Source organism: Parasteatoda tepidariorum, chromosome 10 (assembly GCF_982258835.1).
Source record: "Parasteatoda tepidariorum strain Cologne lab strain chromosome 10, Ptep-v5.0, whole genome shotgun sequence".
Lineage (NCBI taxonomy): Eukaryota > Metazoa > Arthropoda > Arachnida > Araneae > Theridiidae > Parasteatoda > Parasteatoda tepidariorum.
In genome coordinates this window covers 100484165-100502772 of record NC_141764.1, presented here as the reverse complement: position 1 = coordinate 100502772, position 18608 = coordinate 100484165, and the positions used below count along the sequence as shown (strand labels likewise).

Genomic DNA, 18608 nt, shown 5'->3' with positions numbered 1-18608 from the left:
AGAAATTGATATAACTTAATATTTTAATAAGAATAATAGAGAAAAAAATTTTTTTGGTTGGGTGGGGGTTTCACTATAGAATTAATTTTGTATTATAAAATCTTCTCAAACTTGATTACAACCCTTCAATTTTCTTGCCATTTTTACCCCCTTAGCGTTCCTGGTATTAGTATTATTTTGACGATGTAGGTACAGATGCTTTTGAAAATAAAACTTTAGCAAATAATACAATTTTAAAATTTTATTTAAGCGTTTAAGAAAGAAAACTAATTGAAGGATGAAATATAATTCGTTGAAATTATTTTTTTTTCAATCATAATGTATTACTATAGATTTTTCGTTTAAAAAATGTTTATTATTATTAATATAAAACTTAAATACTGGCAAAAATATTTTACAAAATTCTGTAAAATTAAAATTTGAACAAAAGTTTCAAATTCAAAATAAGATTTTAGATTAGGGGGGGGGGGACGTCCAAACAGAAATTATTTATGCAGTATTAAACTATATCTCGTAATAAAAACATTGAAGCATTTCAAAAAAACTTTAAAATTTTGTGAAAAAAAGTTCTTTAAATCTATAGTATAATAATATGTTCGAAAATAACTAAGAAAGTTCAAAAATTTAAATAAATCAAGATATAATTTAAATTTAAATGTAAAAAAAATAAATCTGTAGATATATTTTTAACAAATATTTAATATCTAAATTATAACTTTAAAATAAATATTTAATACCTGAATTATAAGTTAAAAAAGTTTATTTCATGAAATATATAAAAATAAATTGTTGCACGGCGCTGTTGATTTTTGACTGCAAAATTTACTTATTTCTCCCGTTTTTGCGACAAAAATTTTTTTATTCGACGTTCCGTAATAATACGTATAGACATGCGCAATTTCAGTTAAAATTTTATTACTCATTTACAGCACACTTTGTTCGATAACGATTAAAAGGGACTTGAAAGTAGCGTGATTTTTGATCTTGAGAGATTTTACAAGCTGTGGTGGCGTCATCTATTGTTTGTAATTGAAAACTTTCTTTAAAATGAGATTTCAAAGAAAGATTGTCGAATAATTAAATGGAAGGGATCTAAAAGTTCCATGTGAAAACCTAAAGAATGAAGAATTTTCCAAGTGTAGGGGTATCTGTTATAACTAATAATGTTGTTAACCTCTTGGTTCGACCCCTTTTAATGGTAATTTTACTTTTTGCCTGCTTTTTTCTGAATGGTTCCAGGGAAATCGAATTTTTAAGATATATCTTTAAATTTCTCAGGAACAATTTATCTGATTTCATTCAAACTTTGTATATTGCCCTATAAAATTACTTTGTTAAAATTATATTCTTTAAATTTAAATTCTATAATTCAAATTTAAAATAAAAAAATGTAAGTCTCTACATAAGTCTTAAGCAAATATTTAATATTTAAATAATAAATTTGAAATAAATATTTAGTGCATGAATTACAGGTTAAAATCATTTTTGAGTGGAATAATCGTTGAATAAACAAATTTTATTATTGTGCCCAAAAAATTTTAAATTCGCTTGAAAATTTCACCAAAAAAATATGACAAAATACGCAAAAAGTACAATTAAAATAGAGTGGCCATAACTTCTGACCGTTTTCCTGACCAAACTATTGAGGCCCTCTTTCCCAGATCTCAACTACCCCCGTTGTATTTTGAGCATTAAAAATACAAATCCATCGAACGAAATGTCTGTTCATTCAGAGAAAGTCTGATTTCGTAACTTAAAATATCGTCTGCTTTAATTAATGAGTATACTTAAAATGAATGCCCTTCAAACATTAAGATTGAGTCTTAATATACGTGAAAATTCGATTCTTAGCATCAAAAGTTTTTCAGAGAGTTTTTTACGCACTTCACATTATAAAATCAAATTACAATTGCAGAATTGCTAAAACGATAGAAAGTTAGCAATAAAAGTTTATCTTGTTATTATATACGAATTGTGACTGTTCGGCAGACGAGAAATTAGCTCTTATTTCATTAGTTATTTAATTTTTATTTTCTAAAATGGATCTCAATTTGATAAAAAATGTATAATAGCACCAAGTTCTCAATAAGAAACGGAACTACTTTCTACAAATACACGGCTTTATGATATTTTTTTGGTGAAAAAGAGGAGATACAAAGCTAAAACATCTCAAGTCAAAATGTTTTATGGTTTTCCATTGTTGGACCAACATAATCATGATGGCAGCCATCAAGTAATTCCATAATATGCCATCCTATTTTTTGATGGTAACCAACACGTGACCATCACCCCAATGTAGGAATTGTTATTCAATGTAGTTATCATTCTTATGTTCAGCATAAGAATAACAACTTGTTTTGATGGTTGATGGTTTATTCATGTTGGACCCTCAAGAATTTCCCTCATGCCACTGTGGAAAACAATTGTTGGAATAATCAGGAATGAATGGAAATTCGGAATGATTCATAATGGACCAACATATTAAAAGTAACTTGTTCTGATGGTCTGTCTCTGCATTAACACGAATTTCCAGTGTAGCATCTTGGAAATTTATTGTAGGACCATCAAGCATTTCTTGGAAATCTATTGTTAGAACCAACATGAATAACCATCACCCCAATGCCACAGTGGGCCAGAAGACCTTGAATTTTGGCCAAAAGTCAAAAATTAAATTTCAACTAAGACATGTTTAGTCAGCTTTAATATCGCCCAAATTAAGTATTCATAATCATTCCAAACATTTTAGTTTACCTTTTGGACCGACAAGAGTGCAATGTAGTGAAAAATATATATATAAATTTTTTTTTTAATAGAACTTATAAATTTATATTTCAGAAATATATATATATAAATTTCACCTTTCTGTTACAATTACAATTTAGTACAATTTTTCAATTTGTTGAATTAGTTAATACTCTTGACAAACTTATAGTTTATATTTTATCATTTGACATTTTACAATGTTTGACTCACTTTCGAAACTTATCTCCAAAAAGTTCCACTAGGTAATTAGCTAAACTTTTTTTTGTTGTCTTATTTGGTGTTTCTTCTTTCGAAAAAACCTGCCCCATTTTGCCCATATTGCGAAGGTGGACTAAATATACCGAAAAACAAAAATGTTCTTTTTTTCATTTTTTCGCGTTCTTTTGTATAGATATTCATATAAAATATTATTATTGTTCTAAATGAAGTTTATTTATTGTAAAAATTGCATCCTCTACTGTCTGAAATATTTGTTTTACACAATGGTTTCACTTTTTTTTTGTATAGATGGCGCTGTTTTTCAATTCCTTAATATTTTATGATAATGCAATGGAGGATATCGATTCTTCTAAACAACTATGTTATGTTTATAGTGAAAATAACTCATTAAGTTTCGGATTTAATTATTAATTTTTGGATTTAGCATCATTTATAATTTATCGTATATAAATGTATTGAATAAATACGTTTCACAGGTGAGTTACAGGTGAAATGCATAGAAATGATGCAATATTTCCATTGGTAGATCTAAACAAACATGAACTCGGATTTTGAGGTTATAATTTTAAAACAATAATTGGTTGATTTAGTCCACGGAAGATTCAGTTATGCGTCACAATGCACAAATTTAGTATTGAACTATCTTATGGAAAAAAGAAATGTAGATATAAAGATGGTAGAGTCTGATGACTTAAGTAGATTAACGAAGTCTGTGAATACATTGTTATGCAAATTCAAACAAAAATGGGATGCATCAAGTCGGATGAAAGACAGATTTCTCAAACAAAATCCGAATTGGTTGCAATCTGCTTTTAAAGTTGGAAGCTTGAGAATCAAGATTAAAGATTTAACGTCTACTTCTGCCGAGAAAAAACGTCCAGGAAGACCAAGTCTCGAATTTTATGAAAAATCGGAACGATCGAAGAGGCGAGAAATTGCTACAGTAAGTTTAGAACTTAAAAATGATCCAAATAAATTATTACAAGTGTGTCACTACGCTGCTAAAAAATCGGGAGATAAAGGTATGGTGAAATTTGTAGACAAAATTGTAAAAGATCCAGAACAGTCAGCAAAAACAAGGAAAATGTTTGATGATCCCAGGAATTTAATAGTAAAAAAAAAAAACACCTGAAGAAGCTTTACTTTTTTTATTAAACAATTCACTTTCTAAAGCTCAGTATACAAATATGAGATTAGTCAGCATAAAAAGTGGGGCTGATATGTGGCCTGCTTATAATATTATCAGAGAAACTAAAACTATTTGTAGACCACCATCAAGCTCAATCATTATAACTGAGACAGTTGCAGAAGTATCACTTCAAGGTTTATTTAACCACACCGTAAGCAGAATTTGTAGTTATCAGTCAGAAGTGATTCTTCAACTCATGAAAACAGCAAATACAGCAGAAACAGAAGTTTTATTATTTTGCTCATGGGGTTTTGACGGAAGTAATGGATATTCTTCATACAAGCAATTACATAAAGAGGAAATTGATCACTTAGATGATGAGCACTTATTCGTAACTACTTTAATTACTCTTCAACTATCAAACCAAAATGGTGAGATATTATGGTATAATAGAACACCTCAATCCACAAGATTTTGTCGTCCCATTAAGCTTCAGTTTATTAAAGAATCTAAAGAAGTTATTCTGCAAAACAAGATCGCTTTTGAAGAAGAAATAAGGAATTTAGATAAATGTACGATTTCTTTGGAAGACAAAATTGTTCATGGGCATTTTAAATTATATTTAACTTTGATTGATGGCAAGGTCTTGAATACAATAACAAACCCAAAATCTGTGCAATCTTGTCCGTTTTGTCATGCTACCCCAAAATATTTTAATGATCTATCCAACATTAATACTGACAAGTTTTCTACGAGTTCATCATCATTGCAACATGGATTAAGTCCTCTACATGCTTGGATCAGAATATTCGAGTGTTGCTTACACATCTCCTACCACATTCAATTTAAAAAATGGCAAGTCAGATCTGGTGTTGATAAAAAGTTATTTGCACAGAGGAAGATAGACATCCAGCGAATTCTGTGGGAAAATCTGGGCTTGAAAGTCGACAAACCCAAAGTTGGTGGTTTTGGGAACACAAACGATGGCAATACCGCTCGCAGAGCATTTCATGATCCTGAAAACTTGCTGCTTGTCTCGATATCGATAAGAAATTATTGTGCCATTTGAAAAACATTTTAGTGTCTCTATCTCGTCATTTACCTATTAATCCAGATTCCTTTGAACGATATTGTTTAGCAACTGCTAAGCTTTATGTTTTTTTTATATCCATGGTTTCCAATGTCAGCTACATTGCACAAAACTTTGATTCACAGTAGTGAAGTCATTCAATCATGTACATTGCCAATAGGTGTATTAGCAGAAGAAGCCTTAGAGGGAAATAATAAAAACTACAAAAGTTTCAGAGCACATCATAGTAGACAATGTAGTCGTCGTGCAACACTACAAGATATTTTTAATCGTGCAATGGATTGTTTAGACCCCATTTTATCAAGTATGGATTTGCAGGAGCGAGTTTCAAAGCAAAAAAAAGAAATTTTTTCTCCTGAGGTGATAGCTGAATTGGATTTGCCTAAAATTCCACAAAAAAATTGCGATGCAGAATTGCTAGATGAAGATGGAGTAGAAAATTGGACAGATAATATGGAGTTAACAGCTTCTGAAGACGAAGATGACGGAGGTTGAATGTTGGTTACTTAAATATCGCATTATAATCACATTTTTTTATATTTTTGATAGCAAAAACAGTGAAATATTTCATTTCTTATGTTAAACAATCAACGAATAAATAATTTCTTGATTATGTTGCTTAATTTTTATGACCGAACATTGTTTTACTAATTTTGAGTTATATTTTTTATATATTAATAAAAAATTAATTGTTTTAAGCCATTGTTATTATAGATATTATTCGAAAATATAATATGCTTTTCATTTTTAATATAAAATTACGAAAATTATTATATTTCCACTGCTATATATAATTATTTAAAGGTTCAATATTTTTATTTTATTTTTGCTCGCCATATTTCAGCCTCCCTTTTGTTTGTTTTTCGGGTATTTTTAGTGTATTTCAAAATTTCAACTATGAATTCAATTAACCTGCACATTAAAACCCCTAAATACAAATTTTAAAACAAATTTTATCGAAATACTAATTTTGGCCACGAAACCTTGGATGCTGGCCCACTGTGTGATGGTCCAACATAAGAATAACAACTTGTTTTGATGGTTTAATCATGTTGGACCCTCAAGAATTTCCCTCATGAAACTGTGGAAATCAATTGTTGGAATAATCAGGAATGAATGGAAATTCGGAATGATTCATAATGGACCAACATATACAAAGTAACTTGTTCTGATGCTTACATTATCGTGAAATTGCACATATGTGATAATGTTTTAATAAAATTGAAGGAGATGAAAAGTGTTTTAATGAAATTAAAGAAATTAAGAGAATTTGACTTCAAACATTTACAACAACACAATTGAAAACTTGATTTATTTTGTAATTAATGCAAAAAATAAGCAACGCGTTTTTTTCTAGTTAATAATTATAATTTTCTGCATTTTTATGAGTTGTATAAATATATTTTCATATGGATGTGCCATTCAAATCAAATAGTGCGTATGCTTTTCTCACATCTCCTTGCGGAAAACCTTTTTCGATAAGTTGATAAAATCCGTCTTTGAATGGCATATTTAATTTGCTTACTAATGTTTGAGCTTCTAAATTAGGAGTAGGAATTACTATGACAACTCCTTTTCCTTCTTCAAATCCCTTGAGTAGTGATTTCAGCAACGCTTCAGCAATCTTGGAATCATCTGCGTAGAGTGGTCCGATTCGCTTAGCACCAGGACAGGTTAACTTGATGCCACCATATCCAACACATCGACCCTTCCTCAATGCAATCAAGATTTTACTGTTCGGTTCTTTGAAACTCAAATCCAGAAAGGCCCGTCTCTCATAACCAGCTACTTGCAAATCATAGTCATACACAAGTTCCAAGAGCTTTGCGTCAAATCGGTGAATTGAAACGTCTTCGGGTAGATCGTGAGAGAGAAGATTGGTGTCTAGGTTTTGTGTTGAAATGAATCTCTTAATAGTGAAACCGGTGTCGAGTTGAAATCCTACAATATATTCTGAATTTTTTGCCCATCCTTCGAAGGTGAATGTGGTGAGCAGCCTGTTTTCGAGTCTGTGTCGTACTGCTTCTTTACGAATCATCTGAAGACACGAAAATGCATACATGTAAACAAAATGCTTAATATCAGGAAGGAATCAGATGTAAAATGAATACAATTTCATAAAATAAGCTTGATTTTGTGTATACAATGTATTAAAGTGCATAAATCAGTTATTCCACATTTTATTTAATTAAAGTGCCGATTCATTAGGCTGATCCGCTAAATCGCTATTTTATACATTTCTTAAATTATCTAGGAAATCGACACATAACCTACTAGGGTCTCGTTAATATTTAAATAAGATATTACTTTAGTACGTACCAGCAACGTTTTTATATGCTTAAATTAACATAATGTTAATTTTGTAAGTTTTCCTTTTCTAAAAAAAACAAGTTACTATAATCAAACAATCAACACAGTTGATGAAATCAATCATCAATAACAATGGTAGGAGGAACTATACATTTTCTTTGTAGTTAACTGCAACTACTTTATTACAATTGTAGATAACTATAACTACTTTTTTTTTTTTAAATGTAGCGACTTCAAACGACTTTCGAAATGTAGTTACTACTTCGCTACTTTTAGAAGACAAGCTTATCTATCTTAATGGTTTGAGGGGGTGAATGCCAATATGCTAATTAATGAATGCAGACGATATTTTAAATTCCGAAATCAGACACAAAAATGTACTTTAGGGGAGAGTGGGGTCAATTGTAACATTTTTTACTTAACTATTTTTAACTAACAAAAAATTCAATTTATTATTAGTATTAATTGACAGACAAGTAAAGTAGACTATCCTCTACTAGAAAAAAAACTAAATACCTTATTTTAAATGTTATTATATTAGTTATTAACAATTTTTGACAGTCGTGCACTTGTTACAATTGTCCCCACTGACGGGGTCAATTGTAACAGTTCATAAATTCAACTAAAACATAGTTAATTATACATATTATCATAGTTGTGATACATTTTTTATTGATCAAAATAGTAGTGACAATTTAGGAGTAAAAATAATAATGAGCAGAGACCCAAAGGGTTAAACTTTTAACTTTAAGGGGTTAAAAATTTCAGTTTATGCTGTGAAAGGTGACAAATAGAATAATGCACATGCAACATACTATAAATGACATACGAAAATATTGGTATTTCTTAAAGAGTTAAGTAATGGTTTGTAAACATAAGATTATTTTTCAGCTGTTACAATCGTCCCTTTACTTATTGTTACAATCGTCCCCAAGACGCCATTTCAGCTTCATTTGTTAAAAACAATGTTACTTAATAAACAAAACCAATCGTTTTTTCTAGAAATGTTAATTAAGGTGTCCACTTACATATTCGATTAATAATTTTTATTTGTTTAAACAAAATTACTTTGATACAATATAATATTCTAATACCAAAAAAAGTACTTACGTAGCGTGAAAATATCTTTTGTGTTGTAACTCTTTCAAAAGTACATGAAAATGGTTGCCAGCAGGAACGTACATGTAGATTTATTAAATACACCTTGTGCGTTACCTAGGAACCAAATCTAGAACCCGACACTCGAAATTTTTGCTCTATTACAATCGTACCCTGTTACAATTGACCCCACTCTCCCCTATAGTTGAATCCTGTGAAATCGAATTATGAGAAACTCAGAAAAATTAAAGTTCGATTTCTCAGAAACAACTCGACCGAATTCGCAACGATTTTCCCGAGCTTCAGATGTAGATTTTATTAACACTCGGCCACAGTGGCATTCTTATTTCATTGCGTACGTTGACGGACCCGCGAAGAATATGAACCAATCAGATTCGATATTTTCTCTCACTATGTTACTTGATTTAACAAACGCTGAAAGTAGTTGCCAGACATCGCGACAAACTACTATTTTTTTTTTTGAGACACTACACTACTTCTTTTACATTCACTACACTACTTCTTTTAAAAAGTAGAGCACTACACTCTACAAACAACGAGAAAAAGAGTAGTTTACAGTAGTTCCGCAGTAGTTTTAGCTCGCTACTTCCGACCACGGATCAATAACTTTAAGAACTGCTGACTCGCTCTCTCTCTCTCTCTCTCTTCGATATGCAAGGCAATGAATGAAACTGTTCGAAATATTATTACAATTAAAGAAATAATAATAATGATATTTACAATTAAGGAAATTATCTTAATGCGAATTATATATTTGTCACTTAAGGTGATCTTTCTATCGCACGACATTAAAAATTATTTCTCTACTGCGTATTCCGGCCGTTATTTGATTGAATTTGATATATATTTTTTTAAATCTCATCGTTTGAAATTTAATGGTTTTTTGTTTGTTTACGCGGGCACATTTTTTCTTCTCTTTAAGTTTTCTAATAGGTACTCCTTCATTAAAAGGTGATGTCTTTCACCAAAATAATTTTTCACCAAATGCAACATCAAACATAATCATCTGACAATAATAATCTAAGTGCATTTTTTTAATAATCTTATTTATCAGGGGATGTGAGAGCCATTGCTCGGTTTAACCAGCACTGATCTTTTTTTTAAGGTTAAGTGCCCCTGCTCTGTATCATTGCCCGGTATTCCCTATACTTACTGATGAGGTGAAGGGTTCATCTGTGGTCTCGAATTTTCTCACCACGATTTTTTAAGGTCTCCCTTACCACAACTAAGGTTGTCAAAATAAAAACTACGATAAGGAAACTCGAGGTTTTGCCCATCTCAGATTAGAGTCTGCCTGGCAGACATATGCTTTAAAAGTAAGTAGGCATGCTTTTGCACTGCTTCCTCGTCGTGCACAGGGATCAGCTTACGGCTTACATTGACTGGCGGTACTTCTAGCTTACGGATCTGAGGACTAAGATTAGATTACAGCCTTGTGTACAGGAGCTGGCACCATATATATATATATATATATATATATATATATATATATATATATATATATATATATATATATATATATATATATATATATATATATATATATATATATATATATATATACATATATACATATATATATATATATATATATATATATATATATATATATATATATATATATATATATATATATATATATATATATATATATATATATATATATATATATATATATATATATATATATATATATATATATATATATATATATATATGAATTGCTGTTGTTGTATTGCTCTTACTTCAAGTGCAAGATTGCTTTTTCTGTAGTCTTGGTGAACATACGTCAGTCCGGATATATACAATCCATTTGCGAAATTTAACATAGAATGTGTTCCAATAATGTTACCTGGAAAGAAATTGGAATTAGATTCACAATTTTCATTTTATTATTTAATTCGTGAGGTTGATCACTTTTTACCATCACGATCTTCAGCTACAATAATCGCTTCAGGATCCAGTTCATAGAAGGAATAAAGACTGGGCGTGCAATCGTGAAGTTTCAGTGTTTTTCGGATTTCGACTATTTTAGGAATATCGACTTCTGTGATGTTCCTCGTTCTATAGTTTCTTTTTTTGTCTGAATAATTTCGTCCTCCGCCAAAACTCTTTCTTTCAACTAAAATTAGAAAGTATAATACACTCTTTCGCAATGTGATTGTTACACTATTAGTGTAATAGTTTATTTTAACGTATATGAAAATCACATAAAGTTATACAATAAAAATAATAAATGACATGAAAATTATATTTTTAAATTAAATTTTGCATCTGAAAATGATCCAATTTTTGTCCTTTTAAAATGAATACGTTATCTAAAAGTCCGGCATTCATTATACACATTCATGTGTAACATTCATTTGCTACAAAAACCTAAAGATAGCAATAAAAAACAACATGTTTTAGTGCTAAAAATTAGGCGTCTATGACCAAGACTTACCATGTCGGATAAACTTAAGCTGGAAGTATGCTATGACACCAAATTATTTCACAAGTTTCCTAAAACCACATGTTTATTTTGTTTATTGTTAGAAGTTTAAAATGTGTTTCTAAAAGACTAAATAATTTAAAACTAATGATAAAATCAAAAAAGGTATGTGCTAAAAAGCAAAATTTATTTGGAAATGGTATTAATTCATTTAATAGGAGCATGAAAAATTGCCATACTATTATTCACACTAACGACGCTTAATTAACTTTGATATTAATAAGTTGTATTTAAAAAGAATAACATATGTTTTAAAAAGCAAAATTAATGGAAAAAAGGAAGTTATTCATTTAGGGGAATCGTAAAAAATTGCTATAAAAAATAAGCTCTGTTATAAAAAGCAAATTATAATGAAGAATTCGCTTAGGAGAAAAGTAACAACGATTCTTTACACTATTTTCTGATGATGCTTTGTTCCAATTGATGCTTCATTTATTTTGGCAGTAGGCATTACGGTAATTGATCCAGTTTCAATAGGTACCATATATATACAGTGAAAGCTCTGTTGAACGAACACTCTTGGGGTGAAAAAATTGTCTTCTATGAGAGTTGTCCGTTTATGGGAAAGGTAAACTAATAACTAAGTTTAACACCATAAATTGCTTCTAGAATAATTGCAATGAGTATTTAAATAATCTACAACAGCTATTAGTAATGATATTTATTTAAACTTTAAAAAAATTACTTTTTAAATACAAAAATAATAAATTAAAAAATGTGATGAAAATGAAAGATAGTTTAAGACAGGGATGGGCAAACAACGGCCGTTTTATCCAGCCCGCGGATAGAATTTTAATTTGCCGATCCGTGGCAAATATAAACAATATACATTATACATACTTGTCTGCTTTGTTAAAAGCTAGTTTTTTTTTTTTTTTAATAAAGTACTGATTGAGTTTTGCAAATCATTACCAAAAGCTAGTTTCCCAATTTTAATATATCATGCCCAGAATATCAGTTCTATGTTTACTTCATCTTATATATGTGAACAAGTGTTTTCAACTATGAATCTTAGAAAAAATCATTTCAGAAGTAGACTAACTGACAAACATTTTTCCTCCTTCCTTAAAATAAGTACATCGAACCTCCATATAAGGAACTTTTAAAAATGATATCGCAATTTCATTCATCTCATTAAATATTTAAATTAAAAATTGTGTATCGTTTCTTTTAATTTCAAAAGTTTTCACTTGGCCCATTAATCTCTTTTTTCGACTTTTGGTCCTCGGCCAAAAACGTTTGCCCATCCCTGGTTTAAGATGTAGCTACAGAGAAATGAATATGTTTCACTTAGTGACACAGAAAATGAAGTTAGTCAATACCGAATAGGCGCTTTGAATCCTATGTCAATTGCTCAATCAGTTTAATTATTAACTTTACCCCCCAATCACCTTCCCATCACTTGATAATACTTCCTTAAAGATAAACCTCCACTATGCAGAGAAAAAAAATAAAGCAGCAGTGCATAACTGCACGGCATGACGCGAAGTTGTTTAATTCAAAATTGATCATCAGTCAAATGTCTGAAAAAATGTTCCCTTTATATAAACGCCATAATGTTAGATTTCTGTTTTCTTGTTTTTTATTATTTTTATTTTTCACCTAGCTGTGTTAAAAACAGTCTTCAAATTGATTAGAAGTAGAAAGAAATTTTATGTGGGGGAGTTAAAAGCCATTAAAGGGTCATTTCAGCTTGTGGGGGGGGGGGGTCGCATAACCAGTACCTTCCAGATCAAGAGATGCCACTGTCTGAAATATTTCATGTGAGTAGTATTATTTTTTCTCCTTTCATTGCTAGGATAGAGGAAGGTGATAATAGAATGATTAATTCTTCTGCCTTGAACAATATTTTAGTGATGGATAAGGCAAACAATTTACATTTATAACACTTTTTAAAAGCTTCAGTTATAAGACTTTATTAAAAATGTTAAAACACAATTTATACATCGTACAATTATAGGAGATAGTTTCTCCCTTCTAAAAAACACACACTACTTGGTTACATTTTTAAAACACATGCCCCCCTCCATCTCAGTCACCCGTTGCCACCCTCAGCAACAAGTGGAGGAAAAATATCACTATGGTGATTTTGGTTGGTTGGTGCGTGGCCGGAGGCCATAGCGACCAACCCGTTTGTGATACATTCCTTTTTTTTTCTTCTTAGAATTTAAAGCAGGAATAATTTTTGGTCTCAAAATTTAGAAAAATTGGTATCCCGTTGGAAGAGATAAAAAATAACGGTTCAGACTGTCCGGTTATGGGAGTGTCCGCATTGCGGTAAAGGTGCATATTTATAGAAGAATCAAGGAAAATAAAAAATATGAGAGTAGTCCGTTTTTTAGGAGTGTCTGTAAGATGAGGTTTCACTGTATTGTATTAGTATTACTTACTGCTATTACTAAGCTTTTAATTCAAGAGTTTAAAACTAAGAAAATAGTTTTTTTTTATTATTATAATATAATTCTTCGTTACATTTTAAGATAAAGTTATTTAGAAAGGTGGTCTAATCTCATTTACCTTTTTACAAATATTACTTTTAGTGAAAACTACATTAATACACTGTTATAAATAACAGTTATAAAGATCTGTTAGGTGAATTTGAACTAAACGATCAGTTTCATGCACAAATTTTATTTAATATATCCTATTTGGTAAGCGAATATATTAAATTACGTGATTTTATACATTAGTGATTAAATTATGTGATTTACGAAATTTGTTTGAAAACTCATCGATCATTTGTTTGAACAACATATTGTTATAACAATATAAATGTTATTTTTAAAAAAATGATTACTTATAAAAATTACCTCTGTTTATCAATAAATCTAACTATTTATAATACTAATATTTGGACGTAGTAAGGGAAAGCACAAGCGTAATCAAACAGAATTGCTTTTAGTATATATATATATGAAAGTGAATAATCTTAACTTTAGTAGAAGAACTGTTTTCTGCAAATAAACAACAATTAGTTCGAAGCAATCATTGGGGTTGGTGAACGGTTGAGAACAGCTGGCTTAGTCCTCTAATATAAATTTAAATCAGCGATCCAGCTGTTGAAACAATGATCTAGTGCAGCGGTTCCAAATTTTTTTTTTGGCTTTTGGAACCCTAAACGATAGAGCACTTTTGGCAGAACCCCAAGATTCAATTAATAAATTTCATCGGCAATTTTGAATACATTAATTAATGGAAGACTCTTAATTATTTTGAAATTGTGTAACGATCAAAATTTTATTAATTATTTTAAAAATATTCGATGAATGAGTGAAAAAGGAAACTTTTTTTAATAAGTCGTTTTATCAATATTAGTCTTAAAATTGGTGTTTTATTGCAGACAGTTGAATTCATAGGACTGTAACGGCATCTAGTCGAGTTCTTCATTTGATTTTAATGCATGCATAAACTGAAAATGAATAACTAAAAAATGTTTTACATTAACATAAAGTAAATGCAAACTGTAAATTTTAATATTCTTATGTTTTCGATTAAAGTTACGAATATTTTAGTTGAATTTACTTTTCATGTTATAAAATAAAAGGAGAATAAAAAAATTATGAAATCATAATTGTTAAAGATAATGAAATTGTGCAAAAGTATTATAAAAAAATAGCTTGATATCAATATCCTACACGCACACATACATCGGAAGTCTCTTATTACTGGATAGTAAATATTTATGAACATGAAATTATTGCAAATGATACATTTGCACATCTTCTTAATTTACTTTCCACCTTACAACTTAAATTTTCAACTTAAACTAACTTACTAGCAACTTAACTTGCAGCTTTTCAACTTAAAGATACTTATCTTTTGAATTTACGAATAAAAAGATAACATTTCCTTTATTAATAGCGATTTTCCGAAAAATTCTGTTCTTTTTCTTGTTTTTTTTTTAAAAAAAATAGTTCTTTAATATATAGAATCAGAAGTGTTCAAATGGAATTAGTTCGGCTTGTGATAAGTTATAATCTAAATCAGTGTCATAATATTCTATTGACAAATATTTTTGTCACTGCATTATAAATTTTTGTCGAAATAAGTTTTACCACATACGAAACTTCTTGTCTTTTTTTTAACCAAATTGAGTGAAAATGAAGAAAAGTTTTTCCATTTTTTCTATCAACTCTTTATCCATAAACTAGACCAACGTTACAGATGGACAGAGGCGAAAAGGAATGCATGGATGCCTGGCGAAAACACTTTGATTAGATACTCTAGGGAAAAAAGTAAGAAAATATGCATAACGCTCTGGAGAAGGCAAAAAGAAAAAAATACTTGTTAAAAAAATAGATTTTTAAGACAATTTTTTTTCAGTTTTTTAAATGTAAACAGCATTTAAATTTTAATATTATAAACCTTCGTCTTTAAATTTGATTAAAAATAATATTTTATTCTTCATTAAAAGTTGACTTTATGATAAAAATAATGGTTTTTAAAATTTTACTGTCTTTTGTCTTCTATTGAATAGAAATGCCTCTTTTGACAGGATTCTTGGGGTTGTTTCCGCCGTTGTCACTTTTACAGCATGCCACAGGGAACGGAGCAATTTCCCGTTGCACAATGAATCACCGTTGATCCCTCAGCCATCAGACTGACAGCGAAAGGTCCTTTAATAATCTGAGAAGGAAGGATGATTTTTTGGATGAGAAAGCTTTTAGATTATTACTTAAAAACGGCTCATAACTGTATCAGTTTACCTGTTTCCGTCAGTCACAGTGATTCAAGGGTTGGCGCGCTCACCTCAGCTGACTTAGGTTCAAATTTAAGCTATGGCTGGTCGATCTGAATTCTGATCTCTATCACTCGCACTGATCATAGTTAAAATAAACTCAGTGGTAGGCGAATAATGCCATCGTGCTACTCGCGCAAGTTTACGTGGTTTGCCTCTTCAACGCAACTGAGGGTTAGTTCCACCAAACAGTCCTCCAAGAAGGCTAGTTTGTCCCAATGCTTAATCAAAGTGTTTCCTTGTCCTCAAGATTGGGTTAAAATTACAAGGAGCTAAACTTCGATAGTTTTAAACCAAAAAAAAAAAAAAAAATGAGTAGGCTGTGGAACGCCCGTTATTAAATAAAATAAACTGTTTGCGTCCTTGCGCTCGCTCTCATGTTGTTTTGAAATTAAGCGTAAATAAAGACTTAATGATACTTAAAGAGATCATCATTGATTCTATCTACAATAGAGATAAAATTTTAATTTCAAAATCCATGAGTATGGAAATGATTAGTTATAACTTAATTTATTTTTCAAAGAGTGTTATTTCCTGGTTAAGAGAAACAGTTGATTTAAGGAATATAATTTAAGATAGTGAAAGATGATATACTCCGGGAAATTATTTGCGAAAGTAGCTAATGCAAAGTTTGCCAAAAACTGCTAGAAATCATCTGAAATTATTACTAGAATTGTAATACTCAAATATAATCACCTAGAAAAGTAGGAGCATTCCATGAAAGATCTGCATCCATGTCAAAAATAGTTTATACGAATAGCAGCATTATTAAATAAAAATGTATATGAAACAAAATTGTATACTGTTTGTTTTATAGGAATTAGAATATTTATTTCTGATTACTAATTCTAAATCATAATATTACTTCTAATTTAGTTCTAGTTTATAATTTTTATTCAAATTCATTTATTCAATTTCATAATATTTATTCGGAATCATTAATTTTATTTCATAACTTTTATTCTAATTCATTAATTCTAATTTTATTCTTATTCATTACTTCTAATTCATAATTTTATTTTATTTATTCTGAAAAAACTTACCCCTTATAGATTTAAATAGATCACCAAAAGGTGTGATATACCTCAAACTAAATCTAAACATTTCTGTGGAATTAGAAGAAAGCTACGAAATGCTCTACAAGAGAGCTAAAAAATTCTACAGTTTGAATTCCATAAAAAAAGGCAACGGAACTAATAGTATTTGCACAACTGGTGTATTAAAAAATATTTTACTCGTACTTTAATGTTCCTGAAAGTGATTATTGTATAGTGCGCAAAAAGAAACAAAAAATAACTTCTCAGAATGACTTTTGATCTAATGTTCGTATCTTCACATACAAGGACTAAATCTGAATGGTTTGGAGGGGTGGTAGTCTCAAATATGCTAATTAGTGTATATGGTATTTTAAGTTACGAAATCAGACACAAAATCGTACTTTTTCTGAAACATAACCTTGGTTTCGACCGATTTGGATTTCTGACCTTAAAAATAGTTAGGGAAAATAGGGTTCAAATAGTTAGAAGAGCGGTCAAAAGTTTGGACCCCTTATTTTCAATTTTACCTTTAACGTATTTTACCATATCTCGAAAATTTTTTAAGGTAGCAGTTTTTTTAAAATTCAATTTCTCATTAACTATTTAACCGATTTTGCTCAAAGTGTGAATTTTGCCATGAGAAATTACATTCTTCAAAGTGATTTAAAAAATTCTATACTTTAAAATTCAAATTTTTTAAAGAATGTAATTTTATACGGTAAAATACAAAATTTGAACAAAATTAGTCTAATAGTAGCGGAAAAATGAACTTTCAAAAAAGACCGATTTTGTTCAAATTTTGCATTTTGCAAAATAAAATTGCATTCTTTAAAATGATTCAAAAATTAGCATGACTTACAATTGAAATTTTATTCGACCATTTATAAATAAAATAACAAAAAATATATAATTTTTAAAAATTATTTTATTCTTTCTCGAATTATCTTTAGATAAACAAACTGTATAATTGTTTTTAAAACTTTTTCGACTCACTTTAAAAATTTATGAGATGTGGTGAAATATGAAAAAAGTAAAATTACTATTTTTTTACGGCTCTTTTGACCAAATTATTGGGAACATTTTCCCCAGATACCTTTGAGGGGCAGAAATTATTTGGAGAAAGAACGTTTTAGCGTCTTATTTCGTAACTAGTTCTATAGACGTTAATAATGGTAAGAAATGACTATAATTTAACGCATGAAAGTGCTTTCTCTCAAAAATGTACTTAAATTTTTTATGGGTTCATACTTATAGCAGTCTAAGTACGGTGGGTACGGTTAGCAACATTAGTGGAAAACATTGTCTCAACAATTTGGCCAATTTCACACATACTTTAAAACTTGATGCTTAAAAATAAGTTTAAAATACTGTAAAAACATACACTGATTACAATTTACTAAAATTGTATAGGATGTCCAAAAAGTAAGCAAATTGTCTTAAATCTGAAAAGAATCTGATTAAAAATCTAAAAAAACATATCTGATGTATTTTGCAAATTTCCATTTATTAACACCATCCAACTAAATCCCTTGAAGCTCACTCTTTGAACGAGAAATAGACACCTTTTTAAAATTTAAAAATTTTATTTCCAAGTTTGGGTCCTTTGGAAAAAAAAACGAGAAAAAAAGACTTTTCACTAGTAGGGCTTTGAATTCTAGTCAACAGATGGGGTTGTAACTGCAAAATGAAAATGAAATAAAAATTGATTAACA

The 18608-nt window shown here is 29.6% G+C and overlaps 1 protein-coding gene across 1 annotated transcript; it reads right to left on the bottom strand.

Annotated features, from left to right (window-relative positions):
* Nucleotides 1-6484: 6484 nt before the first annotated feature.
* On the bottom strand, nt 6485-17053 carry LOC107438416 (uncharacterized). The gene is made up of 4 exons (XM_016050707.4): nt 16903-17053; nt 10555-10752; nt 10376-10482; nt 6485-7239 (listed from the first exon to the last, which is right to left on the bottom strand). Exons 1-4 carry the CDS (start codon nt 16961-16963, stop codon nt 6607-6609), a joined length of 999 nt encoding a protein of 332 aa, XP_015906193.3. The 5' UTR covers nt 16964-17053; the 3' UTR covers nt 6485-6606.
* Between the last annotated feature and the right edge of the window lie 1555 nt (nt 17054-18608).

What these genes read in the sequence shown, in the direction of transcription:
- LOC107438416 (XM_016050707.4), bottom strand. Translation starts at nt 16,963, where the DNA reads ATGTTTAGATTTAGTTTGAGGTATATCACACCTTTTGGTGATCTATTT. An exon ending in TCTATTTAAATCTATAAGGG is followed by an intron (nt 10,753 to 16,902) that starts GTAAGTTTTTTC and finishes TTCTAATTTTAG; the next exon opens with TTGAAAGAAAGAGTTTTGGC. An exon ending in AAAGCAATCTTGCACTTGAA is followed by an intron (nt 7,240 to 10,375) that starts GTAAGAGCAATA and finishes TCGTGTCTTCAG; the next exon opens with ATGATTCGTAAAGAAGCAGT.